The 24,937-nt window shown below is 38.7% G+C and overlaps 1 protein-coding gene across 1 annotated transcript in view; it reads left to right on the forward strand.

Annotated features, from left to right (window-relative positions):
- Positions 1 to 24,937, forward strand: part of CNGB3 (cyclic nucleotide gated channel subunit beta 3) — a 181,027-nt gene that overhangs the window by 151,462 nt on the left and 4,628 nt on the right. The window contains exon 15 of the mRNA XM_043976245.1: positions 2,409 to 2,527. Coding sequence (XP_043832180.1) covers positions 2,409 to 2,527 — 119 coding nt within the window. The remainder of the gene's footprint in view (positions 1 to 2,408; positions 2,528 to 24,937) is intronic.

Genomic DNA, 24,937 nt, shown 5'->3' on the forward strand with positions numbered 1-24,937 from the left:
TTTCTTGTATATGTTGTAGAAGGAATTCTCGTTCAAGTACACATTTTACTAGTTAACCTCTTCTGATTCCTTCCAACTTTCAATAGTCTGTGACTTAGTCCAACCTATACTGGACCAAGAATCCCCATTACAACATACCCAACAAGATGCCCAACAAATAGTCATCCAGTCTTCTTTAAAGACCATAAGTAACCTCAGGGGGAAAGGAACTCACTACCTACCAAGGAAGCCCATTTCACATTAGAATATCTCTACCTGGGGCAGCTAGGTGGCGCAGTGGTTAAAGCCCCGGCCCTGGATTCAGGAGTACCTGAGTTCAAATCTGGCCTCAGACACTTGACACTTACTAGTTGTGTGACCCTGGGCAAGTCACTTAACCCCCATTGCCTTAAAAAAAAAAAAAAAAGAATATCTCTACCTGATAGGATTTATATCTTTTTATTGTAACTATATCTTCCCTGCTAAATGTTTATCATCTGCCATCCTTAGATGACAGTCTATCATTAGGCCCATTCTCAAAGCCTTTGCAGCTTAATAAAAGTATTAACTCACATTTCTAAAGAGCTTTAAAGTTTGCAAAGCTCTTTACTCACAATAATCCTGTAAAGTCCATAGTGCAAGAATGAGTATTACTAGTATCATTGTTATTATTATTATTATCCTATTACAGATGAGAGTACTAAGGCTCAGAAAAGTTAAGTAACTTGCTGAAAATTATCAATCTAAAAAATGCATCAGTCAAGCCCTGAGCTCAGCTACTCTCACTACAAGACCTGTGCTCTTTCCAGTAGTACCTCACAGACTTTGCACTCCACTGACATAGTCTTTGGGAACCCAAGGTCACATCCACACAACAATGAGGAAGCAGAATTTGACCTAAATGAAAGAACTATAAGCCAGAACATTTGATTAAGCCAAACGTGCCTTAATCTTATCAGATTTTATATATATTGCAGAGCAATGGAGGTTAAGTGACTTGCCCAGGGTCACACACCTAATAAGTGTCAAGTGTCTGAGGCCGGATTTGAACTCAGGTCCTCCTGAATCCAGGGCCGGTGCTTTATCCACTGAGCCATCTAGCTGCCCCTGATAATATATATTCTATTCTTATGGAGCCTGGGGGGCTCAGATGGTTCTCAACTCACTGTAGCAATCTTTACCTATAATGGGTTGAGAACTTCCTGGTGATATATCAGGTAACTAGGTGGTCTAACAACTTTTTTTGATACATGTGCCATTTAAGTAAACTTGTAAGAGTCCCTTATTCTTTTGTCAAATAGTAATAGATGGAAATGTGCTAATATATTCAATAATATAAGGTTTCCCCAATTCTTGACCCTGAAGTAAAATTCCATTAGGTGTGAGTGCAGCTTGGTAGCTAAGTACTACTTCATGCTATTGGAGAAGTGATGACCCATTTAACTCCTTTAAAACTTAACAGTAGTGGTAACTTTAAAAGGGCTGTTGGACCCTAACACAGCTAGCCTTCCCAAAAATTGGTGTGACAAAGCAATGACCACCCTTTGAAGCCATGGACCCCTTGAAATGACCTCATTTCACACTTTGGCTTTCATTCCATAGACAGGTTCTGAAGTTAAAAATGTCATGATCATAGTTAATTTAGACTTTCAAAACATATCTAATTAGTGTCTATAATAAAACCTAGATTCTATGACAAATAGCTTTTCTTTGAAGATTCTTGTGCCTCATGCTTGCTTTCACTCCTTTAGAGGCACATATTTCCATATTAGAGGAGTTTTATTATAGTTATTTGTAATAATGCTATTCTTCAAAAAGCCTTGAGAAGTGATAAGCGCCCCCTTCAGGTTGAAGCTAGACAACTATTTCTCAAACATGTTATGGGGGGAATTCCTTTAGGGCAAAGGTTCTTAACCTGACATCCATAGACCCCCAAAAGGGTCCATGGATAGATTTCAGTGAGTCTGTGAACTTGAATAGGAAAAAATATTATTTCTTTATTTTTCACTAACTTCTAACTAAAACATAGAATTTCCTTCAATAATGAATATCAATGACAAATATTTGTAGGAGAATATTGGCTTTGCAACACTACCAAGAGTCCATGATGAACAAAAAAGGATTCAGAAGCCCTACTTTGGAATAAGGGTTGGACTAGATGGCCACTCTTTTATTTTATTTATTTATTTATTTATTTTGCAGGGCAATGGGGGTTAAGTTACATGCCCAGGGTCACATAGCTAATAAATGTCAAGTGTCTGAGGTTGGATTTGAACTAAGGTCCTCCTGAATCCAGGGCCGGTGCTTTATCCACTGTGCCACCTAGCTGTCCCTGATGGCCACTCTTTCTAACTGTCAAATTTTTTTATTCTGTGAATACACCAAATAATCTTTAAAATGGACTATTGCTTCTTCCTTATTACTTCCAGGGAGAAATCGGCAGAGAGATGTATATCATTAAACAAGGAGAAGTTCAAGTTCTTGGAGGTCCTGATGGCAATAAAGTTCTGGTTACTCTCAAAGCTGGAGCTGTCTTTGGAGAGATCAGGTATCTTATAGACACTATGAGGCTGTTTTTAAATTATTCAGCCAGAAAAAAAATGTTTCTCCTCCCATAAAATTTTCATTGGCATTGCCCATATTCACCAGTGCCATGCTTTCAAAGATATCTCTGTATCTTATACAATATATGATTCTTGAGAACAAAAGCTATCATACTTTTATAGTTGTTTCCCCAAAACCTACCACTTAACAGACACTTAAATGATTATTTATTGTTTGATAATTTTTCTACTGGGCCAAACAGTTGATAAAAATTTTGCCTATAATAGATACACTCATAATTTTATCCAAAAAAATCCTCATTTTAAAAAACTAATGAAAAATAGATAGTAAAATCTATGACTATTAAATTTATTTACAATTCAATAAATATATATATATTTAGCATCACTATGTACAAGATGGATTTTCTAGGCTCTGGAGATACAATAACAAAATAAAAAACAGTCTTTGTCCTCAGGGAACTTGCATTATGCTGGGAGGAGACAAAACATACCTATATATGTAAATAAAATGCTCCAAAGGCAAAAACAATGTGACTTGGAAGCTCTTTGGATATAGGAGATGAAAGAAATGAAAAAGTCAAGGATGGAAAGTCAAGGATGACTCCAAGGTTGTGAACTTGGATGACTAGAAGGATGGTGGTTCTCTTCATCAAAATAGGCCAATTTGGAGGAAGAATGCATTTGGAGAGAAATTTGAGTTTGGGCTGTATGCTCAACATAAATTTCTATTAGACAGCTGGTGATGTAGGACTGAAGTTCAAGAGAGCTATCAAGACTATATATATGGGGGGCAGCTAGGTGGCTCAGTGGATAGAGTACCGGCCCTGGAGTCAGGAGGACCTGAGTTCAAATCTGGCCTCAGACACTTAACATTTACTAGCTGTGTGACCCTGGGCAAGTCACTTAACCCCAATTGCCTTGAACACACAAAAAGAGAGTGTGTGTGTGTGTGTGTGTGTGTGTGTATATATAATATATATATACATATACATACATATACATATATATACATATATACACACACACACACACACACACATATATATATATATATATATATATATACTTGGGAGTCATTTGCATAGAAATTTAATTGAATCTATAAGATCCAATGAGATCACCAAGTAAGAAAGTATAAGAAGAGCCTAGAAAAAGACCCAAGACAAAGCCTTTGAGAACAATAATACTTAGTGGATGGGAGGATGAAAATGCAGTAAAAGTTTTAAAAAATGGTCATACAAGAGGAAAAACAATACTTAGCAACATTAGCAAAGCCTATGGTGAAAAGAATATCCAAGATGAGGGGTCAGTCAACAGTGTCAAAACCTACAGAGAGGTCAAGTAGAATGAGGACTGAGAAAATGTCATTGGATATAAAATAGATATAGATTGGATATAAAAGAGATTGTTGGTAACCTTGGGAGGGAACAGTTCTAGTCAAGTGGTCATGTTGGTAGCCCAATTGCAAGGGGCTGAGACGGGGCTGAAGAAATGGAGGCAATGAGAGTAGGTAATGGTCTCTAAGGGTTTGGCTACGAAAAAGAGAAGGTATATAAGGCAATAAAAGGGGGAGCATAGGGTCAAGTGAAGGTCTTTAAGAATAAGAAAACCTTAAAATGTATGTAGACTGAAGATAAGAGAAAGAGAAGGAACAAGCCAGGAGGCAAGCTCGTAAAGGAGACAGCGAGGGATAAGATTAAGAACACAATAGAGGGTTGCCCCTTGACAAGGAGGAGGGCTACCTCTTGAACAGAGAATAGAGCAAACAAGAGAATGAGGAATATGAAGAGGAGTTTTAAGGTATGGAGTAGAGAAGAGGAAGCTCAATAAAGATTGTCTCCATTTTCTCCACAAAGTAAGAGTCAAGGCCCTGGCCTGCAAGAGAAAAGAAAGGAGTTGGTTTGCAAATTTTGAGGGAAGAAGAAAAGGTTTGGAATATTTGCTGTTTAGAATTTGGTAGAGTCAATTAGGAAAGAACAAAAGGATTGATGTGCAAAAATGAAAACCTAGTTGAGATTAAATAAATTTGCAGTGAATCTTGGTCCAGATGGTTGATTTTCATTAGACATACTTAACTTATCTTAAAATTGAACAACCAGGGCAGCTAGGTGGCGCAGTGGATAAAGCACTGGCCTTGGATTCAGGAGGACCTGAGTTCAAATCCAGCCTCAGACACTTGACACTTACTAGCTGTGTGACCTTGGGCAAGTCACTTAACCCTCATTGCCCTACCAAAAAAAAAAAAAACAAGGAAAAAAAATTGAACAACCCTTCTTATTGTCAAACTGGAAGCAATTAAAGTTAGCATAGGATATACATGATGAAAAACAATAAAATAAAAATGTATTTTCGTAAAAAAAAAATAGTCACCTAATTTCCATTTTCCAAGGGTTTAAGGCTGGTGTTTCCCAGGTAAAAAAAAAAATGTTGATATTCATTTATATCCCTTATATAGCTCTATCTATAAAAATATGATTTTTTTAAAAGTGTCTTAGCACTAAGGTCCCGAATTTAGCCTCTGAAGAAGACAGCATTTCCCCTAGATTTTCATGAAAAAGTGCTTCAAACAAACAACGGTAATAATGAGGAAATCTGATCAGAAACAAATAATGACCCTATAGAAAGAAAGGTGATGTTAAGTCAGAGAGGACTGAAAATAGGTCTAAGTTGTTCTAGTTTAAAAGGCAGCATCAACTCTCTGGCATCTACTGGACTGGTTTTGAGCACACACTCCAGAAAACTCTCCTGTTATATGAGTGTTTGTTGACAATAAAAATCAGGAAGTAGGGCTACTACAAAACAGGACACTGCCTCAGATTCTGGAACCAAGGACTACATGGTGTCTATGCAAAATTCCTCCACTCCCTGACTGTATGGTGACCAGTCCCCAATCATACTTTGCCTTGTGTAGAACACATAACCCCTCATAACCCAGACAGCTGTCTTGGACACTGAATAATCCTAACCACTGCCAGCATATAATTGGTTTATTGGCTTGTGGGTGTACCCAACCTTGTCTAATCTAGAAAGATAAGCCTGGTGAGGGCTAGTTAGTACTTGGATGGGAGATTGCCTGGGTATGCAAGTTGCTGGAAGCTAAAAAGAGAAGCAGCCAAGCACAGTAGATAGTTGGCCTTGGTATCAAGAAGATCTAGATTTGTTAGAAAGCTGGTCTTAGAGTAAGAAAGACTGTAGTTCAAATCCTACTTTTGACAAATACTTGTGCATCACAATCTCTTAATACCCCCACCCCCAGCCCCTGCAGGAAGCTAAGATTCTAGGAATTGTTATCAACCTGAATTGGTAAAGGAATTTTTTTACTGGAAATTCCTTACACCTATGAAATCTTAGGTCCAAACTTCCCCTTCAAGACCATACTAAAAGTCAACAGCCCTTTTCATCCAGATGCCAAGATTCTACTCCCTCTTCTTATGCAATGGATAAGAGTGGTGATGACTATTTGCAGACATTTAAGAGTGGGAGGAAGGCTTAGGGAACAGACTGGCTGGCATCTTTCCTGAGGGAGAACTCTTGTGAGAGCCTGTGAGCAGAGAAAATAGCTGTGGTTGCTGATACCTGTGACTTCAATACATGGAAGCAGCATAATGCATAATGTAAAAGATGATGAATTTGAAGCTAAAGGATCTGGGTTCAAATCCCAGCTTTGCAATTTACTACCTGTATGACCATGGGCAAGTCGTTTAACTTCCTAGGCCTCAGTTTTCTTACATATAAAATGAGAGGTAGTCCTAGATGACTTCTGATGGTACTTCCAACTTTAAATCTATAAGCTGATAGATAGATAGGTAGATATAGATAGATCATACATGTGTGTATGGCTAGGTGGGCATGGGTGTGTGTGAATGTGTATATGTATGTATATATGTACATATGTATATATGTGTGTGTCCATACATACTTTATTCTACTAGTTAATACAATTATCACCATTTATGTAAAACAATATTCCCTTGTCTTTTATCTTATTTTTTAGAAACCAAACTTTCTATCTTTTATTTATGCAAAATAAATAAATAATTCATGAGTGACTAAGTGAAGTAGGATTTTTGTTACTTCCTGGCCATTATCCTTTTATTCTTCTTCCCATTTCACCAAGTAAAAGGAAAAGGTATTGAGGAAGAAGGCAGTATTCAAATGTTTTCTCCATTCCATTACCCACCCCAAGCTGATAGACACATTTCCATCTTCATCCTCTCTTCCATCTTCTCTGAGACCAAGTCACATGAGTCATGTAGAAATATATTTACTTACTGGCCTATTTTGGGAGGACTAATCTGACTGAGTGACTTAATATGACTGGGGGACTTAATCTGGGACTGTTGACTGTTTGGCTATCTGACTGCTATTAATTTAATATGGGCCATTTATAAAGTTCCACCACACTGCTCCCAAATTGATAAGCAAAATATTAAGAAGCCTCTTAACTAAATAATCAAAGCAGAGTTTATTTATGAGATACAATTTAAAAGTAAGAATACAGGGAAATAAAATGTACAACCTGACTGCGTTCTGGGCGTCTCTTTCCACCTGCTGGGCCTAGAACCTTTTTTTAATACAATAAGGGCCTTAGCTGCCTCTTGCCTTAGAGTATGTTCCACTTTCCATCCTCAACTACTTTCTTTCTAACTCCGAGCCCCTTTCACTTTGTAAATCCCTCTGCTTCTAACTTTCCTCTCCTTACTGAACTGTTGAACCCCTGTGTTTCTCTCTCACCGACCTCTCCTTCCATTCTCCCAGTGCTCCAGTCTTTCTGCTCTCTTAATCTTCACTTTCTCCAACCTGTACCCTGTGCTGACCACTTCTGTGCTCTCCACTGCCTCCTGGTCTGTCTGTCTATCTGTCTGTCTGCTCCGTCAGTCTGTCCTCTGCTGCCTTTGCCCCCCCTCTAATCTTGTCAGCCTCTCTTAATCTTGTCCGCCGCCCCCTATCTTGTCCTTCAGCCTCCCTGAGTCTAATTCCCAGGTCTATATATATTTTCCTTTTCTCCACTCAAATCTCAGGGCTTTTTTTTTGTGCCCCCACAAACCAAGCTAATCCGCCAGCCAGAGCTGGGGCTGGGGCTGGGGGGATGCTTGAGCATCACATGCCTCAGCACAGGCTACACCAGAGCCCGGCCTGGACAAGCCCAGGATCTCTGGGATAGATCTGCTCAGATCGGAGGGAGCTAGGGGCTTTTTCCCCCCAGCTGTCTCATACAACCCATGGGGCTTTTTGGCTCAGCTGAAGCAGAGGGGGAGGGGCACCAGCACCTCCCACACAGAAGAGACGCTGAGGGCCTAAGGCTTTCTAATCTCAGCCTTTCTGAACTGTTACTAACATTCAAATGGGTTAAGTACTTTCAGATTTGTTTGTTTGTCTTGTCTACTTCTCCTCTCTGCCGAGACAGATCATAACTCTTATATAAGTCTTCTGAATGGTCAAAGTATGACAAGATCAAGTTAAGAATTATAATTATGTCTTGTATAGAGCAAACGCTTATATTTGTTGACTGATTGAAAAATCAGAGAATAATAGAATCAGAGAGTTAGAAGAAAACAGAGTTCATTTGCTGTTATTATTATTATTATTATTATTATTATTATTATTATTATTATTATTATTATTATTATTATTATTATTATTACTCTACCATAGCAAGCCTAATGAAGCTCTCTAACTCAGAAGGAACTTATAATGAATGAAGAATGATTATGAGCCTGAATATGTTAGTGCCAAAGCAAAATCAAACATGATACTTGACATCTTCAATCTTTCATTGAAGTCACAATCACATTGGTGTGTGTACTGTCCACTGAGTTACAGATCACAATCCATTCATTCTTCTTATCCTACAGGATCTTTGTCCTTCTCCTCTCTTTTGTTCTCTAGAGCAGAAAATCCGGTGTGCTAAAGGTCTTCTTCTTGTCTTTTAGAATTCTGTAGGTACCTCTGCAGTATTCCAACTATGTATTTGTCATACCATCAGCAGCTGGATGGTACAAGTGGATAGAGTATTGAGCCTAGAGTCAGGAAATCCTGAGTTCAAACCCTGTCTCAGACACCTACTAACTATGTGATCCTGGGCAAGTCACATAAACTATTTGCCTCAGTTTCCTCAACTGTAAAATGAGAATAATAATTTTATCTACCTCCCAGGATTGTTGTAAGGTTCAAATGAGATTATATTTATAAAGTGATTAGCATAGTGCTTGCCACATAACAGGTGCTTAATAAATGCCTATTAAATTAATAATACCTTGTTCTCGTTAACAGACTTGTCCATATCCTTTTCCAGTCATACATTTCCCACACATGTATACATTTTATGCTACTTGTCTGCCCAAGAATCATTATCAGTAATATGCTATAGTCAAGAGTTCATAGAAGCACTATGTGTCTTTGTATTGTCTTCTTGGTAACCCCAAATTTTTCATTCTCCAGAAACTCAGGTCTCATGAATTTTAAAATAAATGACTTTTGGGGCGGTTAGGTGGCACAGTGGATAGAGCACTGGCCCTGGAGTCAGGAGTACCTGAGTTGTTCAAATCCAGCCTCAGACACTTAATACTTCCTAGCTGTGTGGCCCTGGGCAAGTCACTTAACCCCAATTGCCTCACTAAAAAAAAAAAAAAGAAAAAGAAAAGAAAAGAAATGGCTTTTATGTTAGATATTTCTATTAGATTGCCTACCAGTCTTCTGCATATCCTCAGAAGTTAGAAGTAGGAGCAATGAGTGAATGGAAGTTAAAGAGAGGTAGAGCTACTCTTGATGTAAAGAAAAATTTCTTACCTGTCTAAAAAGTGTAATAGGCTGCCTTAGGAAGCAAAGGCCTGTATCATCCTTGAGATTTCTAGCAAAGGCTAGATGATCACTTGTTAAGGATGCTCAACAATAAAGTAGATTCTTGGGCAAATCCAAGGTCTCTAAGGTCTCTCCTTACTCTGAATTTCTGTGACTCGGCTTGTATTCTGAAATATTTGGGGCCTCCAACAACAATTCCAAGTATATTTTTCTGTTCTCTGGCTATTCAGGAAACGTTAATTTTTTTTTTCCTTTTGACTCACTGACCACTTGAAACTACATTCATTCACTTCTTTTTAGAGAATTCTTAAAGGCAAGAGATGGGATCACTGCACATGAAGTCAGACAACTGGGTTCTTCCTAATTCTATCCTTTGCTTGCTGTGAGACCTTGTAAAAGTAATTTAACCTTTCTGTGACTTAGATAATAATAGCTATAATAATTGGAATCTTAAAACATTACCCTCTATTCCCTCTGAAATGTTGTGAAAATTAATTAACTGACATCTATAAAGGATTGAAAGCTCCCAAGAGAAAGGTACTTTTGTAAATAAAAAATATTGTAATTGTTGCCTGTTGCTATTATCACAGGAGGAAATAGCCCTAGGAATATAATCCAGGTGCTGCTCAGTCACAAATGAATGAAATCCTTCATTCCTGATAGCAGCTGCTTGTGTAAAATCTCCTGTTACCAATGAGGTTAGCTCAGCCAAAGGGGAACTAGTAGATCTGTCAGGCCACAAACACACTCAATTATCTGAATGATTCAAGCAAATGGTAGTATTTTGCTGGAATAGACTATGTAATTGCCTCATCCTTACTCAATGCTTTTCTAGAGAGAAAGTGGGATGTCACTTTCTTTTTCTCAACTACCTGATGGTCCCAAGCCACATCCCTTTCCCACAGCTTTTACTTGCGCACAAAGCCCAGGGATTTTTTATTTCAAAGGTGCCATTCAAATATCTGCCAAACATGTAAATCCTGGAAAAATTGAGCTCAGGCATTTACTATTAAAAAATTCTATGACCTTTGTTAAAAAGAGCTCAATTAAGCAGAATCATATGGGTTTGGAAATAAGGTTCTTCTCTTTTTTCAAAAAAAAGGGGGGGAGGAATTGTAGGTTTTCAGAGATAGCACAAATTGATGTAAGGGAGAAAAAAAGACAAACTAAAATAAGGATTCATAGTGGTCCACAAACTGCATACCACATCTTCACATTTTAATCATAATTGCACTTTGAAAAAATCAAGTCACCCAATCTTAAACAAGAAACCTAAAGTCTACAAATGTTTTGGAGAAATCGGCCAGCTTTCCCATTCTCCCAGAATGTTGGGTTAAACAAAGTTTTGGTTCAAGTATTCTATTTAACAATTTTCTACATAAATTTCTTGTTCATTCATTGGAATTATCTTTCCTCCTCTTTAGGTGAAGCAGTAACAAAATGATAAGCATCTGAAGGCCTGTTTCTTTATTATTTATTGCTATCATTCATAATAAATCAGTCTCTATCTTTAAAATTCAGGAGGAAAGGAAGCAAGGCACAGAGCAAGAGTTGGCCCGCGGGCCACATCCAATCTGCAACCTGTTTTTGTATAGCCCATGAGCTAAGAATGGTTTTTACATTTTAAAATTTGTATTTGGCCTACAGACCATAGTTTGCCAGTCTCTAGTAGAGAAAAAAACAACACTCGACTTGGTATCAGAACACTCGATTTCAAATCCAAACTCTGACCCATTCTATTTGCCATCTTGGGCAAGTCATGACATCTCAGCCTCAGCTTCTGCAAAATTAGCATAATAATCTTTGCACTAAAGTTAATGATAATCCATATAGTTAGCATTAAATATCAATAAAGAGCTTTTGTAAACATTGGGTGTATTATTAGTAATAGGGCTATGAATGATGGACATGCTCTCTGCTGTTGACTGAACTATGAAAGGAAAAATATGAAACAGATCATTTTTCTTCTGTTCCTCTCTGGTCCCTGTTCAACTTCCCCACCATCTCTCACAATTCTCCTCTTTTCTCAATCCTATTCTCCCACCAACCAAGTGCCAAATACTCTTTCTTCCTCCCTCTGCCCACTCACTGTCCAGAATCACCTTTAATTACGGACCCGTCCTCCCTAGAAATATTACATGTAATTAGCCTCTCCTCAGACTAAAATACCTACCTTTCTCTTTCTCAAAAGTTACCATTTTGTGTACCATTCCCACATACTCCTAATCTACTTTCTACTAATTTGGGAAATAAACTGTGCTGATGTCAATCAGTAAATCAACAAGCACTGTCTCGGGCATCAGAGATTCAAAACCAAAACTGAAATAGTCCTCATCTTTGACAATCTTACAACCTAACTGGGGGGAAAAGCATAAATGGGCATAGCACTTCCTTTGGGGCTTTCTTCCAATTCATAGTTGTGCTCGAATTCATGGGATAGGTACCCCAGTGGACATCTACTATTCTAAGCTTCAAAGTTCAAAGGTACTATATAGATCTCTACCACCAATAACTCACAAGCCCCTACCTGTATATTTACCTTTAATAGTCAATCAGGGGAAGCAAAACTCACAGAAGAATGTGCTGAAATCATCTTCTAACCAAGAACAGCTTAGAAGGTCAGAAGGAGGGAGCTGCTGTGCTGATACAGGAGTTGAGCCCAACCCCACAGTCACCCTAACACAGATCCAGTCCCAGGAAGGCTTCACCAGAGAAGCAGACCCCCAGAGCCTCTGAATCAGCTGAAGCACCAGTGTTGTCTGAAACTAATCTCACAATCTGGGGAGTGGGCTGAGCCCTGGGCAGGAGGGAGACTACAGGGGTCTATGCTGGTGCTAAGGTAGAACTTGGATTTTACACCCCTGCTGAGAACCAGCAGGTAAGCTTGAGTAGCAGTGGCCCAGGTGGGGGAGGGGCACAGGCTCATCAGAGCTAACAACCACAACACACAAAGCTGGTTGATTAGCAAGTTGGTCTGGGGTCATCTAAGGACCAGGGAACAGGCCAGGTGAGTGAAGAACCTGATTCTCCTTAAATCATACCACCTGGCACTTCTTAAGCTTGGGATACTGCAGCCTGGAAATAGTGCCCCACTTTAAGGAGCTAAAAGTCTAGTAAAAGAAGGCAAAATGAGCCAACAGAGAAAGGTGAGGACCATAGAAAGTTTCTTCAGTAACAAGGAAGACCAAGGGGCACCCTCAGAGGAAGATGTCAGCAACAGGGCCCCTATATCTAGAGCTTCAAGAAAAATATGAATTGGTCTCAGGCCATAGAGGTGCTCAAAAAGGACTTTGAAGATAAAGTTAGAGAGGTAGAGGAAAAAATGGAAAGACATGAGAAAAAAGTCAACAGCTTGAAAAGTCAAATTGGCCAAATGGAAAAGGAAGTACAAAAGCTCTCTGATGAAAATAATTGCCTAAGAATTAGGATTGAACAAATGGAAGCCAGTGACTTTATGAGAAACCAAGACACAATAGAGCAAATCCAAATGAATAAAAAAATAGAGGGCAACATGAAATATCTTCTGGGAAAAACTGCCGACCTGGAAAATAGGTCCAGGAGAGATAATTTGAAAATTATTGGTCTACCTGAAAACCATGATCAAGGAAAGAGCTTAGACACCATCTTCCAAGATATTCTCAGGGAAAATTGCCCTGAAATTCTAGAAGAAGAAACTAAAATAGAAATTGAAAGAATCCTCATATCACCTCCAGAAAGAGATCCCAAAAGGAAAACTCCTAGGAATATTATAGCCAAATTCCAGAGCTCTCAGGTCAAGAAGAAAATATTGTAAGATGCCAAAAAGAAAGAATTCAAGTACTGTGGAGCCCCAGTCAGGATAGCACAAGATCTAGCAGCTTCTACATTAAAGGACCGGAGGGCATGGAATATGATATCCCAAAGGGCAAAGGAAATGGGATTACAACCAAGAATCGCCTACCCAGCAAAACTCAGCATTATCTTTCAGCGGAAAAAATGGGACTTTAATGAAAAAGAAGACTTTCAGATATTTGTGATGAAAAGACCTGAACTGAATGGCAAATTTGACTTTCAAATACAAGACCTTAGTGAACCATAAAAAAAATTGGAGCTGGGGGACATACCTGGGGTCGTACAGTGGGTGACTGTCTTGTGTCTGAGGCCAGGTTTTGGCTGGGATCCCCCCTGGGAAATTCATTTGTAACCATATCTTAAGTAAACCGTTTTTATGAACTAGTAACTCCAGCAACTTGAAAGAGGAAAAATCTCAGTCCACTGAGCATCAAACTCTCAACTACTTATATTCTATCAAATTCTTCTTTGTTCATGAACCTATACAATTTTTTTCATAGCCTGACATGTTGATTATAACTATCTAGTATGCTGCTTTTTTGGCATCAGTATTTCATAGACACTCTATGTAATGACAATTCATTATCACTAAAAATTTTTAAAGTTCTAAAGGATTCCACAATGCTAATGTTAGAATATGTAGCTAAGGAGGGCAGCTAGGTGGCACAGTGGATAGAGCACCGGCCCTGGATTCAGGAGGACCTGAGTTCAAATCCAGCCTCAGACACTTAACACTTACTAGCTGTGTGACCCTGGGCAAGTCACTTAACCCCAATTGCCTCACCAAAAAAAAAAAAAAAAGAATATGTAGCTAAATCTTTCCCCTATTCTGGATCATTTGGGTTATTTCCATGTGTTGCTTTTGTAAGTGATGGTGCTGCTGCTATGCATACACTTATGAAACTTTCTTTTCCTTTGGGTCATTTCCTCAGTGTATATTCCTATAAGGCAAATTTCCAGATTTAAATCATTTGCACATTTTTGTTGAATTTGTTACATGTTGTCAAAATGTTCTTTCAAAACAATAAATAAATACACAGGAGCACCATACCTATTTGTCCATACCTGTACCAATGGACATTTGCTATATTTAATGATTTTTCTTTAAAATTGTTTTAATGTACATTTATTTAATAGACAGCAATACTTCATTTCCATGTGATTATTTGCCAACTATTTTTCTTGTTTGCAAACTATGGAAGGAAACACCATTCTTCCAATAACCTCGGTCAATTACCTGAAAATCATCCTTGATTCTTTCCTTTCCATCATCCCTTGATCAGTTACCAATTTTTTTGTCAATTCTACCTCTACCATCTCTCTCAAATCCATCACCCTCTGTCTACCTTTACTCCTACTGCCTTGGTTCAAGGTCTTCATCACCTCTCACCTGGACTACTATAAAAGCCTCCTAATTGTCTTCTTCTTCCTCTGCTCTCCCCTCTCCAATCCATCCTCTGCAAATCTGCCAAAAGTCTTCCTAAACAAAGGTCTGACAATGCTAGACCTTCCAAGGTTGATTCTCCATAGGATAAAATTTTGTTGTAGTTGTTGTTACTGTTCAGTTGTGTTCCACTCTTCATGACCATATTTGGAGTTTTCTTGGCAAAGATACTGGAGTGGTTTGTCATTTCCTTCTCTGACACATTTTACAAATAAGGAAACTGAGGCAAACTGTTAACTGAATTTGCCTAGGCTCACACAGCTACGAAGCGTCTGAGGTCAGATTTGAACTTATATCTTTTTGACTCCAGGCCCAGTGCTCTATTCACTGTGTCACCTAGCTGTCCCTGAGTATATTAAAGGAGTATGATTGAAAGTGAGGAGGGGCAGCTAGGTGGCGCAGTGGATAAAGCACTGGCCCTGGATTCAGGAGTACCTGAGTTCAAATCCGGCCTCAGACACTTGACACGTACTAGCTGTGTGACCCTGGGCAAGTCACTTAACCCCCATTGCCCCTCAAAAAAAAAAAAAAAGTGAGGGGATGGGGGCAGCTAGGTGGTGCAATGGATAAAGCACCAGCCCTTGATTCAGGAGGACCTGAATTCAAATCCAACTTCAGACACTTGGTACTTACTAGCCATGTGACTCTGGGCAAGTCACTTAACCCTCATTGCCCTGAAAAGAAAGAAAGAAGGAAAGAAAGGAAGGAAGGGAGGGAGGGAGGGAGGGAGGGAGGGAGGAAGGAAGGAAGGAAGGAAGGAAGGAAGAAAGAAAGAAAGAAAGAAAGAAAGAAAGAAAGAAAGAAAGAAAGAAAGAAAGAAAGAAAGAAAGAAAGAAAGAAAGAAAGAAAGAAAGAAAGAAAGAAAGAAAGAAAGAAAGAAAGAAAGAAAGAAAGAAAGAAAGAAAGAAAGAAAGGGTTCTTAAAATAAGTTGGAAACTGCCATCGTTGTTAGTTGGAGTTTCCATTCTACTTCTACCTAGATAGGTAAGTAAGTACATAGGGAGAGAAGGAGTGAGACAAACAGATAAACAGGCAGGCAGATATACTGAGCATTTATTAAGTGCTTACTGTGTGCCAGTCACTGTAAAGCATTATCTACTCTCAATGGGAAATCCTCAGATCACTGCTACAAAACAGGAGCCTGTCAGCTGAAATTCATCACAGATCACCACACAGACCCACCAATGGATCCACTAACAAAGGACTTATCACCAATCCCCAACTCTGAGGAACAGCAACCCTCACCTAATACATGTTGACCAATCCCACTGCCACTAGGACCTTCACCTCTGGGGAATATGATTAACAAAACAATCCTGTACTTTATCAGTGTTCCAAGTCAGATGCCAGGCTTCATGATGGCATCATCGGAGGCACATACCATCCTAGATTCCTTTTTCCCTACTTCAAACCCATGACTGCTCTGTGAGCAGGAAAAAAAGGAGAGACAGATAGAGCAACAGAGACAAAGCTGGACAACTTTTTGTTACTATGAACATTCCCTTGAATAGGATGACTGGTGTCATTCTCAGAAGTGATAATACTTTGCACTGATGTGACACCTTTCCTCCAGAGAATTCCAAATGTTTTCCAGACCTCGTATCACTAATTCTCTCAATAGTCTATTAAAGGAAAGTAGGAGAATATCATTGTTGATAGCACCTGATATTACCCAAGTATCTAACTCCAAGAAATTCAAAGCTCTTGACAATGTTTTGAAATTTTCTGTGCAAATACAATGAATCTGATGGTGGACATTATTGATATGTGGCAACCAAACCCAGGTACAGTTGATCTAACCATTCTAGTTATTTTCACAATTGAAATATCAAGTGCCAAAGGTGCCATGGGTGAGTAGTATGGCCATCTATATCATATTGTCCATTTATTTTCTGGTAGTTTTGACACAAAGAACTTGAGCTGGCCTTGTCATTAGTGTACTCTAGGGAAGACCTCCTCATTCTATCTAGAGTCAGTTTATGTACTCAATTGAAGGCAAATGCATTTGTGAGATTGTGAATATGGACAGATGAAAAGAATAGCTCACAGCAAAGAACCAGAAACTGAGAAGATGCCTACTGGGAAACAACTGGCTAAGTTATAGTAGATGAATATGGTGGAATACTATTGTACTGTAAGAACTGATGAAGGGGATGGTTTCAGAGAAACCTGGAATCACTTATGTAAACTGATACAGAGTGAATGAGCAGAACCAAGAGAATAATTTATGCAATAACAAAATTATTGTAAAAAACCCAACTTTGAAAGACTTAAGAACTCTGACCAACACAATAACCCACCACAATTCCAGAGGGTAAGCTACCCACCTGCAGACAAAGAAGCCATAGAGTACCGATTTGGACAAAGGTAACACAGAATTTTGCTTGAGTATACATGTTTGTAACAAGATTGAGGGTTGGTTTTTTCCTTGCTTTCTCACTGAGGGAAGAGGGAGAGAATTGAAAATAAAGTTGAATTTAAAACTTTTTAAATTAAAAATAATAGCTCTGGGGGCAGCTAGATGGCGCAGTGGATAGAGCACCAGCCCTGGAGTCAGGAGTACCTGAGTTCAAATCTGGCCTCAGACACTTAACACTTACTAGCTGTGTGACCCTGGGCAAGTCACTTAACCCCCATTGCCTCACTAAAAAAAAAACAAAAAGAAAAAAAAATAATAGCTCTGTACTGTATAACCTATATCAGATTGCTTGCTGTCTTGGGGAAGGGGGAGAGTAGGGAAGGAAGAAGAAAAATTTGGAACTCAAAATCTTACAGAACTGAATGTTGAAAATTATCTTTACATGTAAATGAGAAAAAAATTTTTAAAAAACTATTAGGTGAAAAAAAATAGCCCAAGTCAACTGCATAGCAATTTAATCTTTGCTAAGCACTTTACATACATCATAATAACAAAAGCTGACATTTTGCAAAGTGCTTTACATACATTATTATCTCATTTCCTCCTCACACCAACCTTCCATTTTACATTTATCACCTTCAATTTCCCCAAAAGCCTGAAATTCCAAGAAGTCAAGTGACTTAAGGCCAGTAAAGCCAGGCTTCCAGCCTAATCTTTTGACCTGAAGCCTCATGTTCCTTCCCCTCTATTGTGCTGCCTCTTGAAAAAATAAAAAATAACAAATAAACAAGAATGGGAAGAAGTGAAGTTGACCTTTCTCTCTAGCCTGTTCTATCTCTATTTCTCTCTTTGTTTTTTTTCTTCTCTTTACTCCTCCCCCAGTTTTTAGTTGGTCCCCTACCTTTCATTCAATGACCTAGAATCAATTTCAGAATCAAAACATTATGAAAAGAGGCTCTGAGTTTTGTTCTCTGCAGACTCTGAATTCTCTAGAAATACTACAAAAAAATCTATGGATGCAGATTCTCATCAAAATGTTTTTCTTTAAAAAAAAAAAATTCTGAGCTTCCACATATATTTGCCACCTTCATGTCTGTGAATATCAAAGCATTGATATGGGGAGAAAGAGACCAGAGCAAGGAAGATACTAAAATGTCTCCTGAAATTTGCATAATGCACACACATAGACGGAGTTTTATTTAGATTTATTAATTTTTATTAGGAAGTTTGGGAAGGAAAAAAAAGAAAGTATGGGGAAGATGAGAGAAAGAGATAGAGACAGAGACAGAAAATTTTATTCAGATTTATTATTAAAAAGTTGTTGAAAATCCCTAGCAGCAGATTTTTTTTCAATAACTTTGACCTAGATGCAAATTTTTCCCCAAAGAGGCCTAGAAAGCAAAGACTTGACCTTCCTCCCCACAAATTGTGACCCCAGTTGGAAATGTGTGTTTAATGCTAAAAATGCTTAAAGTTTTCATCTCACTCAATGTTTGATATAGTGACCTCTAGATAGAGAGCACTAGACTTTGCTTTGTTTCTCCTATAAAAAATAATCTCAAGTGACAGTGAATGCTGTCAGCATAGAATTAGCTCTAATTTAATAAGAAGTTTCACAGGTTTCCTTTTACCACAAATATCCATTTTTCCCCCAATTATTTACTTTTTGTTCCCCATACGTCCCTGGCAGTATATGTAGTAAAAAGAAAACTGAACATGTAGACAACCTGATATCATATCTTGCCTCCATATCAGCTGTGTGGCTGTGGATAAATCAGTTAGCTTCTCTAAGTCTCAGTTTCCTCACCACCAAAATGAAGACAACAATATTGGCACCATTTCTTTTACAAGACTATTGCAAGGAAAACATTTTGTGAATATGACAGCAAAGGGGGCATAGTGCAACGAATATTAGCCTTGAGTTCAAATCTGACCTCAGATACTTACCAGTTGTGTGAATCAGGGCACATCTTTTAACTTTTGTCTGCCTCAGTTTCCCAAACTATAAAATGGGGATGATAATAGGGGTTGTTATGAGGATTAAATGAGATGGTATTTGTAAAGTGCTCAGCATAATACCTGGCACATGCTGCTATATAAATGCTTGTTTTCTTCCTTCCCTTCCTCATAGAGTCAAGGAAGGGAGATAAAATGTATAGTCACTCTAATAAGGAATCATGTATTTAGAGCTAGAGGAGACTTTAGTGGTCATCTAATTCAAGGTTTTCATTTTACAGATGAAGAAACTGAGACCCAGAAAGGTGAAGCAGAATTGAATGGGTTAACTTGCCCATGGTCATGTAGTTAGTAAGTGCTGTTGTTTAATCATTTTTCAGTCATATCAGACTCTTCATGACCCCATCTGGGGTTTTCTTGGCAAAGATACTAGAGTGGTTCATCATTTTCTTCTCCAGCTCATTGTACAAATAAGGAACCTGTGGCAAACAGGGTTATGTAACCTGCCGAGTATTACACAGCTAGTATAATAATAATATATCTAATAATAGTCTGAGCCCAGGTTTGAACTCATGAGGATGACTTTCCCTAACTCCAGGCCTGGTGCTTTATACGCTGCATCAATTCCCACACGGGTTTTAAGGTTCCAGATTCAATGTTCCTCGAGCACTCCAGAAAGTTACAAAATGCTCTGGCATGGCCAAGAACAAATCACTTAGTCTCCTTGAGCCTCAGTTTCTTCATATGCAAAATGAAGGGGTTGGAATAGCCTCTGATGCCAACTCTAGATCCACAATCCTCGATGACCAATTTTCATTTGCCAGTAAATAACCATAGCTCCCCACCGCGTGATTTATCTAATTATGTCCTAAGAGTTGAATGTAAGCCCCAGCAAGACAGAACTTTATTCCCCACTTCCTCTATACCACCCAATGAGCCTCAGAACGCCTGTAATGCTCAAGACTTTTGGCAGAAATCTAGTCACCAGCAGAGGGTGCTATACAAAGCCCTTATTAGAGGCAAGCAGGTGGTGAAATGGATAAACTCTAGGCTTGGAGTGAGAAAAACATGAGTTCAAATCTAATCCCAGACACTAGCTATGTTGACTCTAGACAACACACAATCTCTGCCTCAGTTTCCTCAACTGTACAATGGGGATCATAATACCACCTACCTCACAAAGTTTTTGTGAGGATCACATGAGATAATATTTACAAAGTGTTTAGTATAGTGCTTGGCATATAGTAGGTACGTAATAAAATATTTGTTTCCTTCTTCTTGGTTACTTCTTCATTTCTCTTTGCCACTATTTGACATAAAGGACTAGATCCAGCGTTAGACAGAGGAAGGAAAATAAATTGAGAGTGTATATAGTGATGAGTGATATAGAGGTCAAAGGTGAAGACAGACAGATAGCCATATTCATGAAATAGCTCTGGAAAGGATGAATGCATAATCTCAATTTTACAGGCATCACAGATTGAAAAAGGGATGAAAATATTCATTTTATCTGAGCACTCCTGCTCAAAAACATTCAGTGACTCCCTATTTCCTACTGCATCAGATTTGAATGACACCTAAATGTTAAGGCTGTTATCTCATTGTCATTTCTGTATTAGTCTCTGTATTTAGTCTCCTTTCCCCACCTAGAGTCAGCTCCTTAACAATCATATTTCCATATTTCTCCTAAAATGGCTGGCATTGGTTTTCCTCTCACTGCCTTCTATGGTCCAGTCAAACTGGCCTTCTCATATACAGGAGCCCATCTCCCATCCCTAAGACTTAGCAGAAATCTTCTCCTCCACCCGGAATATTTTTCCTCCTTACCTGAGTCCCACAGAATCTCTCACTTCTTCAAGACTCAGCTTAAACATCATTGTATCTGTGAAGCCTTTTCTGATTCACCAAACATTTAGTGCCCTCCCTAACTGTCTAGTATTTGTTTTGTATTTCTTTGTATATTTGTATTGATTCTATACGTACATGTACAATCTAGTAGAATTTAAGTTCCCTGAGAGCAAGGACTGTTTCCATATTTGTCTTTGTATGACCATAACCTGGCTCACAATGGGCATCTAACAATGGTTTGCTGATTCATTGAGCGCATAGTAGGCATTCGAAACACCAAAAGACTCAGGAGTTCTCCGTGTGGACATTCATTCTTCCTTGACTCATATCCCAATGCCTCCATGTCATAGTAAAAAGTTTTAAGAGGTGCTATACCAAAGGAAATCACCAGTTGGTAGACAATTTTCTGGTGAGAACAGTCAGTTAATAAATCCCACGAATACTCATTAACTGATTTTATATGAAGGTCATGAGGATATCTCAGACAACTATCCAAGGTTGCCTGGAAAATTAGTGGTGGATCTTGGCTTCATCCCTGGATTACCAATTCATTATTCTGCCCAGTATTTTATGTTCCCTGGGAACAGCTGGCCAGAACCCCAAAGTGTTACATGTTTATCTTTCCCTTTGACTAACATTAAAGAATCTCCCTATAAGACTTTTTATTGGGTGATTTTTTAACTGATTTCTGATATCCTCAGTACAGGGAGCTTCCCAAATGATGAACTTCTACCAATATAGATAAGCATCTTCTCTGAAACTTAGTCCTAATTCCTAAAAGGTTAAGACACTTGTCCAGAATCACAACCAAAATTTGTCCCACATCTTCCTGATGCCTAAACTATCTTTCTATCCACCATGCCACACTGAAGCTCAACTGTGTGATTAGATGAGCAAAGCCTTCCTGTGCCAGAGAGCTGGAAAAATACTCTGTGGATAAGAGAGAAAAGAAGCTATTTTAAACATTGCTGAGAAAGTTTGGGTAAAATCCATCTGGCAGACAGACTATTACTCTCCTTCAAAAGCTCATCAAGATCTCTCAACCTGTGACCTATAGGCAAGTTTAATTAAAGCTTGAGAAATCTCAAAATAACCTGACATTTAAATATTCTATTTCTGTTCTGCTCTCACAGTCTGGCAGCCATGCATAAACACTCAAGTCTCACTCACAGATCAAAACTGGACAGCTTTCAGGCCTGCCTTTATCCATCTTCAGCAATCAAATGCTTAGTAACTGACTAACTTTTCAAGTGGGTAATCCTGTGTTGGGGTCCAGTTAGACACTGATGATCAAATTCTATTACTCATTTCACTTCTACAAAAACTAAGCAAGGGTATTGTTTTAGGTAACATATCACACATATCTTTTTTTTTTCCTTTTGCCTAGAGAATGTGGAAAAGTGGAACTTAGAATATTTCCTCTGCTTTCTGGGTTAAGAGATAGTTAACAAAAAGAATAGTAAAGACCAACAGGGGGAAAATCAATCAACAGGTATTTATTAAATGTTTATGTGCCAGGTACTGCACCCTTCAGCTACTGGGGATACAAAAAACAAAAAAACAAAACCAAAAAAAAGGTATTAATGCATTCAACTACTATAGATTCAATAGGCCTTTTCTAAGTGTTAGTGGAGATATTTAATTTTGGAGACAAGTTTAAAACTAGCCTAGATCTCACCAAAGTACCTTTATAGGTGGATTTAAGAGGAAGGAGTTGAATGTTGTTCTTAGGTGGAAAGGGAAAAGAGTGAGATTTGAGGCATGGGGGGGGGGGGATGGGGGGGGGGGTCCTTTAAACCAATGAAGTCCAGTATTAACTAATGGGATTATGGATCACTTTCTTTGCCATAGACTACAAAAACACAGATTTGGAGCTTGTAAGGGGCTAAAATTCTAGCTAGTCTATCTAAAATATCTAATGAGTGGTCACCAATAAATTATAAGCTTTAACAAGAGTTTAGACTTTTAAGCATTTATTAAGGAGAATAAGAATTTGGTGCAGAGAGAGAACAAGGCCTAGATGCCTATATCTATCTATCTCAGGGAACCAGCATTTTAGCTCCACTCTCCAAGAGAGTCCTCATGAAAGAAAGAAAACCACACCTTCTTCATCCCACAAGCCTCCTGTGAAACTGGGAACATCCTGTCTACACGCACACGCTGCTCCAAGCTAATTGGCTGGTAGCTTTGATTGACAGTACCCACGAGCAAATGTCACTTCCTGACACCAAAGAAAAGCCATATGGCTTGCCCTCAGATGCCTTCTCCTCATGGCAGAGCTTTCCTACAGTAACTCTCCAGCAGGTGGCATCACTCCAATCGTTACAAGCTGGAAGGAACTTTAGAGATCAATGGGTCCAATTCATTTTACAGATGAGAAAACTGAAGCACATAGGGAATAAGTGACTTGCCAAAAGTCACACGGGTAGAAAGTATTTGAGACAAGATTTGAACTTAGGTCTTCCTTACCTTAAGATCAGCATTGTATTCTCTATGAAACACTCTCATGTTATGGGACAACACAAATAATTGGGCATGTGCGTGATCAGTATTCCTAGGGTCTATTCAGCATGTCACTGCCATGGAAGGCGAAAGCTGTCTGCTTCTAGTTTTATCCAAACTGTCATTCCAAAGTAGTGTCACAAGAGTCTAGACATCACTGTTTCCAAGGATTTTTCTTTATCCTTTTCATCTCTTAGCTATTGTATTTTTGATGAATACTTCCCTTCACTCCCCATTTCTTCACTACAATTTCTCTTCTACTCATCTGACAAAGAGATTGTCCTAAAGTTCAGGTCTGATCATGTTATACTCTTCCTCCTCCCCCTAATACTAAACTTATTAGGAGGATCAATGAACTCTAGTGGCTCCCTATCATCTCTAGGATAAAATGTAAACCCCTCTGTTTAACATTTAGATTTCTTTACACCCTGATTCCTTCTTTCCTTCCATTCTTCTTACATACTCTTGCCCTCCGTGCATTCTTCCATGGAACCATATCAGCCTTCTTGCTGTTCTGCAAATAAAACATTCAATCCCTCAGCTATATGCTTTCATACTAGTGGTCCCCCATTCTTGGAATGCATTGCATCCTCATCTCTCCCTCTTAGAATCCCTGGTTTTCTTCAAAAAAATCAGCTCACAAAACAACAAACAACTTTTCCTGATTCCCCTAGCTGCTTTTAAACTAGCTTGCTCCCAAAACTACCTTGCTTTCATTTCATATCTATTATGTACAGACTCCTATATGTCACCTACCTCATTAGAAAATGTTTCATTGTTTACCCATATGTCTCTAGCACTTTAGCAAAGTTCAATTGGTTTCAGTCACGTCTACCTCTTTGTGACCCAACTTGGGGGTTTCTTGGCAAAGATGCCAGAGTGGTTGGCCATGTCCTTTTCCAGTTCTTTAACAGATGAGGAAAGGGAGGCAGAGTTAAGTGACTTGACCAGGACTATACAGCTAGTAAGTATCTGGGGCTAGATTTGAACTCAGGAAGATGAGCCTTCCTGACTCTGGACCCAGCACTCCATCCACCATGTCACCTAGTTGCCTAAGTATCTGGCATATAGTAAACATTTAATAAAATACTTGTGGTTAATTGATAAATTTAAAACTAGCTGGGACTTCATAACCTCCTTATGTATGGAGGAAGAAACTGAGGGTCATAGAGGCTGCTCATGGTCATATAGTAGTAAAATTTACAACCCCAGTCTTCTGACTCAGAATCAAGCACTTTCTACTGAACCAAAGGAATGATCCCTGCTCTTAAAAAAATCGTGCCACTCTAGTTGGGAGATATGTGACATGCATATGAATAATATAAGGAAAAACACCATTTGATTTGTCATACAACTGGTACAAACAATGGGAATTTAGAAAACAAAGAGACCACTTTCAGTTACAATAAATGTTGTTAACTTTTGTGTCATAGACCCCTTTGACAGTCTGGGAAAGCCCAGAAACCCTTCTCAGAATAATATTTCTCTCCTATATTCACAAATGAAGGAAATGCTACATTTCACATAGAAGCTGAAAATAAAGATGCTACTTTTTCCACCCAAATTCATGGACTCCCTTAAATCTATCCATAAATACCAGGAAATGGTATGCATATTTCCCACGTTAGGCACCCCAGAGCTATAGGATCA

The sequence above is a fragment of the Dromiciops gliroides genome, chromosome 1, assembly GCF_019393635.1.
Source record: "Dromiciops gliroides isolate mDroGli1 chromosome 1, mDroGli1.pri, whole genome shotgun sequence".
Lineage (NCBI taxonomy): Eukaryota > Metazoa > Chordata > Mammalia > Microbiotheria > Microbiotheriidae > Dromiciops > Dromiciops gliroides.